This window comes from Oryctolagus cuniculus, chromosome 6 (assembly GCF_051225735.1).
Source record: "Oryctolagus cuniculus isolate XC-2025 breed Fujian yellow rabbit chromosome 6, ASM5122573v1, whole genome shotgun sequence".
Taxonomy (NCBI): Eukaryota; Metazoa; Chordata; class Mammalia; order Lagomorpha; family Leporidae; genus Oryctolagus; species Oryctolagus cuniculus.
Window position 1 is genome coordinate 3,208,645 of NC_142872.1, and position 15,239 is coordinate 3,223,883.

At 54.3% G+C, this 15,239-nt stretch overlaps 2 protein-coding genes and 1 long non-coding RNA gene across 3 annotated transcripts in view; 2 read left to right on the plus strand and 1 right to left on the minus strand.

Moving 5' to 3' along the window:
- Window positions 1-12,524, plus strand: part of LOC149125945 (uncharacterized) — a 69,428-nt gene extending 56,904 nt beyond the window's left edge. Inside the window, exon 4 of the long non-coding RNA XR_016235005.1 lies at window positions 10,538-12,524. This is a non-coding gene — a long non-coding RNA (uncharacterized LOC149125945). The remainder of the gene's footprint in view (window positions 1-10,537) is intronic.
- Window positions 5,199-6,525, plus strand: LOC149125947 (olfactory receptor 2L3-like). The gene has a single exon (XM_089334630.1). The coding sequence runs from the start codon at window positions 5,421-5,423 to the stop codon at window positions 6,354-6,356; it is 936 nt and encodes a 311-aa protein (XP_089190756.1). The 5' UTR covers window positions 5,199-5,420; the 3' UTR covers window positions 6,357-6,525.
- Window positions 12,525-13,098: 574 nt separating the features above from the next.
- Window positions 13,099-14,059, minus strand: LOC149125948 (olfactory receptor 2AJ1-like). Its single transcript, XM_089335758.1, has 2 exons — window positions 13,319-14,059; window positions 13,099-13,188 (listed from the first exon to the last, which is right to left on the minus strand). Exons 1-2 carry the CDS (start codon window positions 14,057-14,059, stop codon window positions 13,099-13,101), a joined length of 831 nt encoding a protein of 276 aa, XP_089191884.1.
- Between the last annotated feature and the right edge of the window lie 1,180 nt (window positions 14,060-15,239).

The following is a 15,239-nucleotide window of genomic DNA, read 5'->3' on the forward strand; positions in this document are numbered from 1 at the left end:
CTCACCTCAGTCCTGACTTTGAGCTTCTCAGTGACCCTGGGGTGTCCATCATGGATGCAGTGACCTGATGGCCTTGGGATGATGTGTCCTTGGGGAGTGATGTGTGCTGCTCCGGTATCGCTGTCTGCCTCCTCAGTGTCCTTCCTCTGTGCCCCGTCAGCCTCTCGGGATGCACAGTCTTCTCAGCCTCGAGAGTGTAGGTCACCCCTCTTTCCACGACTCCAGAGGCACCCAGCAGTGACTTTGACATTGACTCCTTGAGTGGTTCTTTTGTCCTTGTTTCTGAGGAAGTGTTCACCTATACAAGGACCCTTCCAAAAGCTCATGGAAATACAACAAAAACATCCATTTCTTTTGATATAAAACACCTTTGAAATCTATGCATGGTTTTTCACAATTCACAGGTTTTTTTTGAAGACCTCTTATATGCATGGATTTCCAGAGTTTTTTTTAGACAAATATATATTTATTTGTTAGAAAGGCAAAGAGAGAGAAAGAGAAAGGAGAGAGAGAAAGGGAGAGAGAGAGAGATCTTCCATTTGCTGGTTCATTCCCCAGCGGGCAGCAATGAGAAGGTCTGGGCCAATCCAAAGCCAGGATCCAGGAGTCAAAGAGTCAAAAGTGTCCCCTCATCCACCATCGTATGCATACGGTATCAACTCCTCTCTCTGAAAGGCGACTCCACTGAAGGCGGTATCATCCCCTCATGATGTCCACAAAGCAGAGAGGTAGCGGAAGCCACAGGCTGACACGCCTTTGTAAAGAGCAGATGGTAAATGGTCCAGGCTTTGTCGCACTCTCAGCTCTGCAGGTGTGGACACTGCTGCGGCCAGTGTGTGCCAGAATGAGCCTGACATATTCCAATAAACTGTGTTTAGAGGCCCTGAAATTGGAATCGTACATGATTTTCTTTTTTTTTAAAAAGATGTATTTATTTGAAAGTCAGAGCTGCAGAGAGTGAGGGAGAGACAGGGAAGGAGATCTTCCACCTGCTGGTTCACACCCCAGATGTCCGCAAAAGCCAAGGCTGGGCCAGGCTGAAGCCAGGAGCCAGGAGCTTCATCTGGGTCTCCCATCTGGATGGCAGGGCCCAAGTTCTTAGACCATCTTCTGCTGCTTTTCCCAGGTCTGTATCAGGGAGCTAGACTGGGAGTGGAGCAGCCAGGACATGAACTGGTGCCCACATGGGATGCCTATATCATAGGCTACAGTTTAACCCGTTATGCCACAATGCTGGCCCCTTCCATAAATTTCTTACCTCACAGGCCAGCCCAAAACAGGCAGCCAGCCGGATTTGGTGGTATTTTGCTAACCACTAGTGCAGGTGATATAAAGATAAATCAGATGTGATATACATACATGCATACATAAATATATAAAGATAATTATGTATAATTAACGCAAAAACAAATAAGCAAATAAATCAGTGTTGTCTTTGTCCTTAAGGAGCTATATTCTTTTTAATTTTTTTAACCAAGACACCTTTTATTTAAGGTATATAAGCTTCATGCATTTGATAACGTCCACATTCAGCCTAAACAGCGGTTTGTCTAGTGCTCTACTGCACAGCCCAGGGAAGTTGTCCTGGTCCTTAGAAGCCTCCTGAGAGCCGCAGGTGTGGACCTTTCTGACATGTGCAGATGTGAGTTTCACTCTGATGCTTTTGTCTCCAGCTCATGGAAAACACCTGTTTGCCTCCCTTTCTCTCCATTCACTTTGAGCTGACAATTCCCTGTTGGTGCCAAAGGAATTCAGTGGATATGTGTGTTTACTGATTATTTTCCAATAATTTTTAAAAAATATTTTGTTTATTTATTTGAGAGCTAGAGTTACAGACAGTGAGAGGGAGAGACAGAGAAAGCAAGGTCTTCTGTCCATTGGTTCACTCCCCAAATGGCCACAATGGCTTGAGCTGCACACATCCAAAGCCAGGAGCCAGGAGCTTCATCTGAGTCTCCCACGTAGGTTTGGGGGCTGAAGGACTTGGGCCATCTTCCACTGCTTTCCCAGGCCATAGTAGCGAGCGGGATTGAAAGAGGAACAGCCGGGATGAGAACTGGCACCCATATGGGATGCTGGCGCCACAGGCAGAGGATTAACCTACTGTGCCATGGCACCAGCCCCACCCAATAATTTTTTGTTGTTGTTGTTTTTCTTGTGCCTATGTCTGAATGAGTCCCAGGCCCTCAGACTGTTCCTAGAGAAAGGAAGTTTTGGGACTTCAGAGGATGTGTGGGACCTCGGGTGGGGCGAAGAGACCCGGCTGTGGGTGGCTGGGATGTTCATCACGCTCACTGGCTGGGGAACATTCTAGAGGATGGTACAGCACATCTTATATGATTATGCAAGAGACCCTCACTGGTGAGGCCATTACAGATACCATACATAATGCTCAGATAATCAAATTATCTGAACAAATGATAGTCACCAAGTGGGAGACATGGTCTTTTCATTTAGATATGTTTGATCTTCAATATTAATATTATTTATACACTGAAAAGAAGCTAAGGGATTCTCCAGCTGCTTCAAAAAGAACTACTTTATAAGACATACGAGGGACAGAGTGTGAGAGAGAGGGTGAGGATAGTGCAAGCCGACCCTCCTCACATGAAATCCACAAAGCCCGGTCTGAACTGTCCTCACGCTGCCTGGCATTCACCGTGGGGCTGGAAGCACTGGAATATTTTCCATGGTGAGGAAAATCTGTTTCACACCGTTTTTCCTAATTTCTGAGGTTCATTGTTTTGGTCTGAGATCCAAGTTAATTGGAGTCTGGGGACTCTGCTCCCCGGGGCTGTTCCCTGTGAAGGTCTCAGCCCCAGACCTGATGACAAATTACAGCTCTGCCGGGCAGAGCTCAGCTGAAATACACACCAGCCTCCCCCCTTCCGAGTGTTCAGAACCGTGGACACGGCGGGCATTTGCAGAAATGCGTGATCCTCCATCTGCGTGGGGCCAGCTGCACTCACTCCCCTTCACAGAGGGGACTCATGCTGCACCATGAGAAGCCGTGTGTGACTGTGGAAGGTCCTGTGTCAGCACGGGATCCCACGGGGGAGGGGCTGGACACAAGCAGTGCGCAAGGCCAATGCCATACAGGAAGGAACACATCCTACTGCTTGCCTGGTAACGCTCGTTCTGTAGAGAATTCACGTGGCCGATGCTGATTCTCGCACATGTCAGACTTCGGCGACTGTGTCTCTCACAGGTGGAAGCACCTGTGTTAGGCTCAGCCTGCTCAGGGTCCGCGTCGAGGGGAAGTCTGCCTGGAATCGGTATTTCTCTTTGGGGTCTGTGTGGAAGATCCAGACGCAAGGTTTGCAGACATATGATCCCATTCTGTCAGCTCTCTCCTCCCTCTGTGCTTTCCTGGGCTGTGCAGAAGCTCCTTGGCTTTATGCACTCCCATTTGTCTACTTTTGTCTTTATTGCTGGGACTTTGGGAGTCTGATCCAAAAAGCCACTGCCTGTGCCGATGTCTTGGAGTCCTTGCCCTGTGTTTTCCTCCAGTGGTTTTACGGTTTCTCGTCTTACGTTTAAAATACTGATCCATTTTGAGCTGCTTTTTGTTGAGGGTTTAAGGCAGGGGTTGTGGTGTGATCTGTACTCTTGTCTGACCAAACCCAGTAGAACATGGGGCACCATCATGTGCCCAAACGCAGTCAGCAGGTAGCACAACACAGTGAACTTATCCTGTGGCTTGTGGTGGTTTGCTTCCTGAGCTATGGCCGTTTGCTGACTTTGGGTGTGGTTTCAGTCCCCACAGATTTTCCTTCCTAAAAGGTATCCCCCGCTTGGTTCAGCTCGTTGGCTGCTAGTTAATATGCATTTACAAGATACAAAGTAAAAGTCTGATGATTGTTAAGTTAAAGCGGGAGTGAGCTAGACACATTTGAATGTTCCTTTGCTCCAGTTTTTAGTGTTTAAGATCAGTTGGCTGTCTAAACTTGACAGTTGCATTCTCTGAGTTGTAAGCCCACAGCCTTATAGCAGACAGGTGGTGTCTGGAGCGCAGGCAGATTAGAGAATGGGACAGTTAAAGGTGCTGACGCCCACTGTCAAGGGGCACCGCAGGGGCTGGTGCTGGGCAGCGCTGCACACTGGCCTCTGTTCTGCTTAGGCCCTGTCCCAGGTCACTGCTGCCCTCGTGAGCGCTCAGCAAGTGTGCTATGATAGTGAGTGGACCACGCAGGCTGCCCACACACTCATCAGTGGTACTCCCTGAACTGATGTGAGTGTGGTGAGAAGTGAATTTGTGCTCATGGTCACTGGCCGGCAAGGTCAGCCAGTCCCGCCACATTTTATAGTTCACCAGAGCGACGGCTCAAGTCAAAGCAGTGGTTTTTCTTCTTAACTGATCTTTTGTCCAAAAGCCACACAGTACTGTGAATACAGACGGCCAGGGGAGAACAGCTAGTGTAAGCCCGAGCGGGGCGCGGCTTTACATTAGGGGTCTCTGGCTGCAGCAACAGACTGGACTTCAGGGAGTTTTGACCGTGCTGAGCAGAGCCCCTCTGGTCGGGAGGCCGAGCATCTGGAAACTTCTGCCTGGCAGCACTGTCTCTCCCGGCTGGGGTGGGGCGGCCACTGTTCGGTGAGCCGACTTGCCAGGGAAAGGCCTGGCGCTCGCCAGAAGATCAATGCATGCAGGTGCCTGTGCAAGTGCGGACGGCTGCACTCCTGGAGCTGCTCACCCTGCAGAGAGCAGAGGTGCAGCGGCACGAGCAGCGGGGCCGGGAGCACGGAGACCACTGAGCAGAGCTCGAGGTCTGTATCTAAGCACAGGACAGACGTTTCATCAGTCACTGTGGGTGCAGGATTCTCTATTGAATACAAGAGCTTTCCTTGGTCAGTAAAACTGAAAACTGATGCTTGGCAGTTCTGTGTGTCTAGCAATTTCTCTCACCCTATGTATAGCATAAGGACAATCACCCACCAAGAGGCAAGCAAACAGTAGGATATTTCATTAGAATGAAACCAAGTAATTGATTTATAATTTATAAAGCCAAATTGAAAGAACTGATTAGAATTTCCTTCATTTTTGCTCCGATGCACAAAAGTTGTTAGCTAGGTCCCATGGCTAACATGAGCAGTGTACAGCAGTTTAAGCCTGTATTTCTAGAAATGGGTGTTAGTATTTACAGGATTCTCCAACTTAGAAAGAAAGAAGAAAATCGGAAGAACTCAGCTCAGCAGAGGCCGGTTAGTGCTGGCGTGGATCGTGTGTCCAGTCTTCTGTATTTACCAAGTCAGGCGATTGTTCAAGAGACACGGGAAAGTGCTCTCCCTGAGATGGGGGCAAAGGCTACGTGAGAACCCGGAGCCGGGGGTAAGGTTCTAGAACTTCTGGCCCCCAGACTGACACGAGGTGTCACACGTGGTAGTGACTCCAGTGGTCTCCCTCGTGGCCGTGCAGCGGCATGGTGGGTGGGAACGCCTCTTCGGCCACGGACTTCCTCCTGGCCGGGCTCTTCCCTGGGTCCCGGCACTCCCTGCTCCTCAACGCCGCCGTGGTCCTCATCTACATCCTGGCCTTCCTGGGAAACGCCCTTCTGATCGTCCTGATCCTGGGGGACGCCCGGCTGCACACGCCCATGTACGTCCTGCTCAGCCAGCTCTCCCTCATCGACCTGACACTGACCTCCACCATCGTCCCCAAGATGGCTGCCAACTTCTTCACAGGGGAGAGGGGCATCTCCTGGGTTGGCTGCGGGACACAGAGCTTCTTCTTCCTGTTGCTGGGGACGTCCGAGTGCCTCATCCTGACCCTCATGGCGTACGACCGCTACGTGGCTGTGTGCAACCCGCTGCGCTACCCCGCCATCATGAGCCCCAGGTTCTGCCTGCACATGGTTTCTGGGTGTTGGGTTGGAGGCTTGGTCAGCTCCTTGGTTCACACGGTTTACCCTCTGCACTTCCCCATCTGTGGGTCCCGGGAGATCCAGCACTTCTTCTGCGAGGTGCCCGTCCTCATCAAGCTGTCCTGTGAGGACACATCCGTGTATCAGTCGGTGGTAGTAGTGAGTAGCGTGGTGCTGCTGGTCGTCCCCTTCGGTCTCATCACAGCCTCCTACACACTCATCTTCCTCGCCGTGCTCCGCATGAGCTCTGTCAAGGGCAGGCAGAAGGTCTTGGCCACCTGCTCCTCCCACCTCACGGTGGTGAGTCTCTTCTTTGGTCCGAACATCTTCATTTACATGAGCTTCACCTCTTCCCACAGCCCAGAGCAAGACCAGGCACTGTCTGTGTTCAGCAATGTGTTCACCCCCATGCTGAACCCCCTCATCTACAGCCTGAGGAACAAGGAGGTGCTGGCTGCACTCCGGAAGCTGGCGGGGAGGTGCGGGGCTTCCTAGGGAGCAGAGACAGTGACAGGCTGTGGGGGTGAGCAGAGCAGTGGCCGGGCTGGGGGGAGCCGTTTTGCACTCATGGCTTTAGGAGACCATGATGAGAGTTCTTTCTGAATGAAGTTTCGGCTGTGAGTCCCAGACCTCCGCGGGAGGCTGCTTTGCTTTTATTGTAAATATCCCTGGAGCCTTATGAAGTAGGGACATATTAAAATTCTTTTATGTTTCCATTAAATCAGCTCTGAAATCTCTAAAGCTCCTACATATATATATTCGGAACCCATGCTGGGGTCTCAAAATGGGTTCACCTTTGCCAAGCGTGCGTGGTATTTGGCAGAGCAAATCATTGGAATTCCAAAGGCCAGTCTGCACCCTGATGGCATCTCCTGTATTGCAAGATGCTCATGAAAGGGGCTTATTGAGCCCCAGGTGTGGGGTGCACCTATCGGGGTACACGTTAGAGGTGTGAGCGTGTACTCTTCAGGGCAGCGTCATGTGAGTATGCCTTTGTCTCACACGATGAGCTGTCATGATCTCCACAGCTAAGCATGCAATTCCACGCTCCAGCTTCCCTGCCTTGCAGGGGAAGGGTCGGACTCTGGGTCAGTGCACTGCACACCCCGGGGCCACTGTGTCCATGGACGGCCACGTGGGCTTCTCTCCCTGTTCACTCTCTTCCTGTGAGGCCCTCCCTGACACCTCAGAGGGTCTCTTCCCAGACTTGCACCCCTCCCTGAGCAATCTGTCCACACGTAGCTGCACAGTTCTGTGCGTGAACCTTCCTGTGGCAGCTGCCACCAGTGCGTGGGAAGTGTGGCTGTTGGAGCAATCTGGGAGCACCTCAGATAGAGACGTGCCGCCTGGACACGCTCGCCGCCGCCCTGCTGGCTGCTCACTCTGCCAATCCTAGCACTGCTTCCATCGGTGGGTTCTGGCCCTGAGTGTTGTGTAGGGACAGAGAACAAAGTTGGAACTGGGACTCTAGACTGGACAACAGCCTTAGTCTCCACCTCTGATGTCGGCCTTGGGGGTTGCTTATGCTAAGCGCAAGCTGCCTGTGCGTCTGTTTGCTCCTAAGATTGCAGTTGGCCGTCTGCACACTCCCCACGTGCTGGTCCCGCCAAGCTCCTGGTTCACGTTTGTGTAGTCATCGCTGCCGCCAGCCTCTGCAGCTTCGGGATACCAGCTTTGTGTCTAGCTCAGTGTGCCGGTGCCGCGGCGGAGGATTAGCCTATTGAGCCATGGCGCCGGCCAACACTTTTATTTTTAACTCTTCAAGGGCAAATTTAATGAAGTGCTGGCTCAGAAGGTCCATGTGTTATCTTGAAAATTATGGTAGTGACGCAGCAGCCCCTGGAGGGCAGGCACCCAGCTGAGCAGACCAGGACACTGCTGTTGGGTGACCGTACTGAGTCCTGTGGCTGCCGGCCCCTCCTGGCCTTGCTGATTGGTTCCTGCTTCTCACCAGGTCCTGCCCACCGTGGGCCCATGTGGGCTTAGGTCTAACTTCCCTCTGATGATTGGTTCATGGCCAAACCAATCACAGTCAGGCTCAGCTGCTTGCCTGATAGGTTCTCATAGACTACCTCATTAGCAGATACCTTGACCAATCAGGCAAACTTGCTCCTTTAGAAACACATACATATGAGAGCCAGGCGGTGCTGCCCAGCCCCTCTCTTGGGGCCGCAGGTGCCTGGTGCTTTCTCTTTTCTTTCAGTAAACTTCCTTACTCGGCTCCCCTTCCTGCCTGTGGCCTCGTTCCTTGTGGGCAGGAGACAAAGAACGGAACAGAGAAGAGAAGCTGCAGCACAGAACACTGCAACACAACTCAACCCAAGCAGAGAGGAAGCTGTGAGGCAGACGGCTGTCACACTCGAGAGAGGGAGCTTTGACAGACGGCTGTCACATAGGAGATAGGGAGCTGTGACAGACGGCTGTCACATAGGAGAGAGGGAGCTGTGACAGACTGCTGTCACACAGGACAGAGGGCGCTGTGACAGATGGCTGTCACACAGGACAGAGGGCGCTGTGACAGATGGCTGTCACACAGGAGAGAAGAAGATGTGCAACAGACAGCTGTCACACACTAGAGAGGGAGCTGTGACAGGCGACTGTCATACACGAGAAGGGAGCTGTGACAGATGGCTGTCACACAGGAGAGAGGGAGCTGTGACAGATGGCTGTCTCACAGGAGAGAGGGAGCTGTGACAGACGGCTGTCTCACAGGATAGAGGGAGCTGTGACAGATGGCTGTCATACAGGTGAGAGGGAGCTGTGACAGATGGCGGTCACACAAGAGAGGGAGCTGTGCGACAGATGGCTGATACACCGGAGAGAGGGAGCTGTGAGACAGATGGCTGTCACACATAAGAGAGGTATCTGTGACAGATGGCTGTCACACAGGAGAGAGGGAGCTGTGACATACAGCTGTCACACAGGAGAGGGGGAGCTGTGACAGATGGCTGTCACACAGGAGAGATGGAGCTGTGACAGACGGCTGTCTCACAGGAGAGAGGTATCTGTGACAGATGGCTGTCACACAGAGAGAGGGAGCTGTGACAGACGGCTGTCATACAGGTGAAAGGGAGCTATGACAGATGGCGGTCACACAAGAGAGGGAGCTGTGCGACAGACGGCTGATACACCGGAGAGAAGGAGCTGTGCGACAGATGGCTGTCACACACAAGAGAGGTATCTGTGATAGACAGCTGTCACACAGGAGAGAGGGAGCTGTGACTGAGGGCTGTCACACACGAGCAGGGAGCTGTGACTGACAGCTGTCACGCAGGCGAGAGGGAGCTGTGACAGATGCCTTCACACAGGAGAGGGGGAACTGTGACAGATGGCTGTCACACAGGAGAGAGAGAGCTGTGCATCAGATGGCTGTCACACAGGAGAGAGGGAGCTGTGACTGATGGCTGTCACACACAAGAGAGGAAGCTGTGCGACAGATGGCTGTCACACACCAGAGAGGGAGCTGTGTGACAGAAGGCTGTCACACAGGAGCCTCTGTGTAAGCCAAGAAGTTAGAACAGAGAGTCGTGCTCCATCAGAGAATGTGGAGGGGGCTGGTGCCCAGTATGCCCACACCCTGTCTGGGTGCTTGTTCCTCTCCCAGCTGCTGCACTTCTAATCTAGCTTCATGCCAGTGGCCTGGGAAAGCAGCAGAAGATGGCTCAAGCGCTTGGGCCTCTGCACCCATATGGGAGACCTGGAAGAAGCTCCTGGCTCCTGGCTTCAGCCTGGCCCAGCCCTGGCCATTGTGGTCATCTAGAGTGAGCCAGTAGATGGAAGACCTCTATCCCTGTCTCTCCCTCTCTCTGTAATTCTTTCAAGTAAGTATTTTTAAAAATTTTAAAAAATGGAATGTGTTGAAAGCATGTGCCCCATCTCCTGGGGAGGAGACATAGACTCCTCCTGCCTCTGATAGGGACCCCAGGGCCCTGGGAAGGAAAGGAAGACCCCCGCCTGACTTAGCCATGCAGGAACTCTGAGGGACGGAGGGTGGGACACAGGTTCAACGTCACCTCCAGATGTGGTTCCATCTGCTGAGCAGAGCCGCCTGCCACAGACCTGTTTGAACACACTCCCCACGTCCACATGTAGCGTGGGCTCTGTGATTGGTTCCTGGTCAAGCCAATCATACTCAGGCTCTGCTGACTCCCTGATTGGTTTATATATAATACCTCATTATCATGCAACTTGACCAATCAGGTGAACTTGAACCTTTAGAATTGTGTAAAAATCCCAGCCAGGCAGTTTTGATTTTTAAGATTTATTGATTTGAAAGTCAGAGTTACAGGGGGGCAGGGAGAGGGGGAGAGGGGGAGACGGAGAGAGGGAGAGAGCGAGAGAGAGAGAGAGAGAGAGAACTTCCTTCAGCTGGTTTACTCCTCAGATGGCCGCAGTGGCGGGGGCTGAGCCAGGCTGAAGCCAGAGCCAGGAGCTTCTTCTGGGTCTCCAATGTGGTGGCAGGGGCCAAAGCCCCCAGGCCATCCTCTGCTGCTCTCCCCAGGCTCATTGGCAGGGAGCCGGACTAGAAGTGGAGCAGCAGGGACTCAAACCAGCTCCCAGGTGGGATGCCAGTGCCGTAGGTGGCACTTGGGGAGCAGCCCTGTGGCTACCAGGGAGGGGGCTTTCTCTGCCTCCTTCTGTAAACCTTCGCTTTACTCACTCCCTCCTTGTGCCAGTGCCTCACTCGTCCCAGACAAGGATCCGGCAGACAGCAGGAGCTGTGGCACCGAAGACTGCCGCACTCCTCGGAGAACCTGGCAGAGAAGAAAAGTTGTAGCCCAGGAGACCACGGTGCTCGGTGAGCCAATGGGAGAGAAGCTGTGGTCCGGTGGAAGAGGAGAGGCAGTGGTCCACAGAGCGGTAGCATCAGAACCGTAACAGCACAAGCTGCGACACGGACGTGGTGTCACTTCCGAGGGATTGGGTAAAAGGAAGCAGCCGGCACCCCTCGTGGGGAAGAGACCCAGACCTGAGTGGTGGAGCAGCAGACTGCGGCCACTGCTCCCGCACGCCTCCCGCACGCCAGCCCCAGAACTCCTGTGACAACAGGACCCGACACGTAGTGTCCATTTGGCCAAGTGTCTGTTGACTGAGACTTGTATGTCCAAAGTGACCCTCTAGGTTCTGGGGCTGGGGAAATTAACACACAGAGTTCTGCTTTCACGAAATCTAGACTATCCAGTCTTCCCCAGAAACGAGGGAAACTACTCCCACCAGCGCTGTGGCAGGAGAGCACCCGTGCCCAGCCCGTCAGCACTGGGTTCCGTTTCTCTCCTTCCACTGAGGATGGGCCAGGTTGGGGCGTGCTAACAGCCCATCGGGGCGTGAGCCTCCAAGGCCCATCTCTTCTCAGGAGACTTGTCCTTGGCAGGGGATCCGTGGCTCTGTTCCTCATCTTCCCCATGCACCACCCTCAGCGACGGAGCCGCGCATCCAGCTTCCTCGCCACGGCGGCAGCGCTCAGGAGGGCTTCCCAACAGCAGTCAGTGCTGGAGAAACCATGGGGACTCGGGGGGCCCAGGGGACCCTGCTACGACACCCCGCCGTCCTGCCGGGATCTCTGTGCCTCACACCAGCCTTCCCTCGCCTGGCTCCCACGTGTGGTCATCTCAGCACCTGTCACTTCCATGGGGTCGTGCCTGTTATTGGGACTGTATCTACGTGTGGTCCCAGGGTCCAGTCCTGGCCAGGTGCAACCCGGGTGGGGGAGAGGCCGCCGCTCCCTGGGGGGGTGCAGTTTCCGGGAGCACGTGCTTGCAGACGCTGGGCTCAGTGCCTGGGTGGGATGACCAGGCACGGACCACACCAATGTGGACAGGGTATTGGCCTCGGGGAGCCTCTGGGGAGCATACAGAAAACTGCACCCCAAAAATGAAGGAGAGCAAAGCCCCCCCCCCCAAGCACAGCTTACGCGCACTGTGGTCATGCCACGTGTCCGATGAGCGTCTGACCTGCCTATTTACTTAAATGATGTCGAAGTTACAGCATTAACTTGCTTTTTCTGTTTGCCTAATACTTACATATCTCAGTAAATTTACTAATTTCTGGCCTTGAAGCCCTTTTTGGTGTTTGAATTCTTAAATTGACTGATAACATTATTTTGTACAACATGATGTTATGAAGTATATGGGTGCTTTGAAAAATTCATGGAAAAATGGAATTAGAAATGTTTTTATGGTAAAAATGTTTGAAATTCATACATGCGTCCCAGCCCTGCTAACCTCCATTCTGCTACCTACTTGGGCTGCTCATAGGAATCTACGGTTTTGGGTCCCCTAGGTGAGTGAGGCCTTGCAGGATTTGTCTCTCTGAGCCTGGCTCATCTCACTCACGCTCACCCGAGCGTCTTGTCTTAAGTGACAGAATCTAGTGCCTTCCTACCCACTGTGTGACCTCATGCAGGGATTTCCTTAGCCATCCATCTGGGATGGACAGTTGGGTTGGCTCCATGCCTTGGCTCTTGTGAGACGGGAGAGTGAGTGTGCTTCAGTATATCGGTTTCCGCTCCCCGCGAGCCCCTGCGTGTGGGGCTGCTGACCGTGGGCAGCGCCGCCTCAGCTGTCCTGAGGAGCCTCAGTGCCGCCAGCAGTGGCTGGGTGTGGAGTCCCAACAACGATGGGCAAGCGTTCTTTCTATTGTTAATCCTTTCAAGAATAAACGTTCACCTGTCAGGTCATTTGATTTTTCAATTTATAAGTTGTGATTGTATTACTTATGCAGTTTGTGTACATTACAGAAAGATTAAATCCAGCTAGTTAGCTTACCCATCACTTCATCTCATTTCCTCTTCTTTTTGGGGTGAAGCTTGCAGTCTGCACCTGCAGCAGTTTTGGGAGCAGGACGTGTGCTCATTAGCTGTGCTCAGCACTGTGCGGTAGGTCACTGGGCCTGCCCCTCCTGTCTGAGATGCAGTGCCCTCACCCTCGCCCTCTCCCCTTGCCCTTGAACCCCAGGCTCTCGTAACCACCATCCTGTTCTCTGCCTTTGTGAGTTTGCCGTGAGTACGTGTGACATAAGCATTGTGAAAGGCATGAGCAAGCCAGCACCCACTGCGCTGTCATTCAGGATAAAAATATCAGCAGAGGGGAAAAAACAAAAGTGACCTAACACACCAAAGACATGTGCCTGGGTTGCCCGAGCAGTGTCAGCAAGTGACCGAGTCCTCAGGAGTCAGACCGGCCGGCCGTGCTTAAGAGGCAGGCATGGCGGGCTGTGGGGTTGATGACTTACACAGCCATCACCAAACGGTCACAGGACTGTAGGAGATAAGAGCGCTGTGGGTCTCAAAGCCCTCCTCAATGCCTCTAAGACGTCTCTGTTTCTCAGGCTGTAAACGAAGGGGTTCAGCGTGGGGGTGACGACTGCAAAGAACACAGACACGGCCTGGTCCTGGGCGGGCTGTGTGTGGAACCGGGGGTCATGGAGGTGACGACAGTGGGACCGTAGAAGAGGCTCACCACCACCAGGTGGGAGGAGCAGGTGGCCAGCGCTTTCCGCCTCCCCTCACGGGAACTCATGCGCAGGACAGTGAGGAAGATGATGGCGTAGGAGGAGAAGATGACGCCAAAGGGAACCAGCAGCAGCACAATGCCCACCCCAAGTATCGTCAACCTGTATGTCAAGGTGTCCCCACAGGAGAGCCTCAGAACGGCCATGACCTCGCAGAAGAAGTGGTCAATCTCCAGGCGGCCGCATTTGGGCAAACACATGGTATACACAGTCTGCACTAGGGAATTGAGGCTGCCCCCCACCCAGGACCCCACGGCCATCGACAGGCAGGTCTTCCCGTTCATGAGGACAGGGTACCGCAGAGGGCGACAGATGGCCACGTAACAGTCGCAGGCCATGCAAGTCAGGAGCAGGCACTCTGCTCCCCCCAGCACGAGGCAGAAAAACAGCTGCGTCCCACAGCCCGTGCTGGAGATGGTCTGGGTCCCCAGGAAGAAGGCGGCGGCCGTCCTGGGGACGGTGGTGGATGTGAAGAGCAGGTCCAGCAGGGCCAGCTGGCTGAGGAGGAAGTACATGGGCTTGTGGAGCCGGGCGTCCAGCGTGATGAGGACAGTCAGGGTGGCGTTCGCAGCCAGGGCTAGGACGTAGCTCAGGACGGTGAGGCACATGAGGATGCCCGGATTAGGCACGCCCGGGAAGAGTCCCAGGAGCACAAACTCCGAGCCTGTCGTCTCATTCCCTCTGCTCATGGGTCCAAGTCCACGGCCTCACTTGGAAAGGGACGGGTCACAAAGACCGCGAGTTCTAGGAGCAGGCACCGCCCTGCTCTGTGTACGCTGCAAGCCTCTGCCTCAAACCCACGCTCAGGCGCCTCTGACGTGCTCTCGCGGTGCTGATACAACGGAGCCCGTCCTGCATTCACCTGTGTACAGAGGAGCAGAGGGGCGCCCCGTGAGTTACCGCTCGTCCCTCCGTGACTCCCTGCGTCCCGCAGCCGAGGGGCCTCGGGCGCGCACACAGCTCTCCCAGCCTCGTTCTCCCCGTGCTCTGTAGCGGCCTCCTCTAGTGTCTCACCCGAGCCACCTCTCTTTCGTCCGGGACACACCGGGTCTGGCCTGCCCCGGCTCCTCCTGAAGGCAGCTGTCTGCAGAAAACCGCCCATGAGGTGCCGGGTGTGTCCCAGGCAGCTTGCCAGGAGCCTGGCCAGCCAGGCCGGGCTCGGTGTGGAGAGGGCAGAAGGCAGACCGCTGGCAAGGAAAGCCCTCACGGTAGAAAGAACACTCCCCCACCGCCAGCTAAGTTCTGCCTAAGCCGCTTCCCTCCGGGTGCGAGGTGTTTCCTTGGGCAGTAGGGCCCAACGGTGCGTCTGTGCATGTGGGCGCGCGCTTTTACCTTAAATCTGGACCTGAGGAGTCCCTTTGCTTGTCATTGTCAAGGCTCCTCTGACCTCAGTCTGCCCCAGCAAGGCGCCCATACCCACCCCTCCCTGCTCCCTACAAACCCCTCCCTGCTCCCCACTCACCTCTCCCTGTTCCCCACTCACCTCTCCCTGTTCCCCACTCACCCCTCCCTGCTCCCTACTCACCTCTCCCTGCTCCCTACTCACTCCTCCCTGCTCGCCCACTCACCTCTCCCTGCTCCCTACTCACCTCTCCCTGCTCCCTACTCACCTCTCCCTGCTCCCCCACTCACCTCTCCCTGCTCCCCCACTCACCTCTCCCTGCCCCCTCACTCACCTCTCCCTGCTCCCCCACTCACCTCTCCCTGCTCCCCCCTCACCTCTCCCTGCTCCCCCACTCACATCTCCCTGCTTCCCTACTCTCCCCTCCCTGTTCCCCACTCACCTCTCCCCTCTCCCTGCTCCCCCACTCACCTCTCCCTGCTCCCACCTTACCTCTCCCTGCTCCCTACTCACCCCTCCCTGCTCCC

Bases quoted from the DNA above. Each gene is read 5' to 3' on its own strand.
- LOC149125947 (XM_089334630.1), top strand. From the start codon at position 5,421: ATGGTGGGTGGGAACGCCTCTTCGGCCACGGACTTCCTCCTGGCCGGG.
- LOC149125948 (XM_089335758.1), bottom strand. From the start codon at position 14,059: ATGAGCAGAGGGAATGAGACGACAGGCTCGGAGTTTGTGCTCCTGGGA. The intron at 13,189-13,318 runs GTGAGCCTCTTC...CTTCGTTTACAG, and splicing joins GCTCCTCCCACCTGGTGGTG to CCTGAGAAACAGAGACGTCT.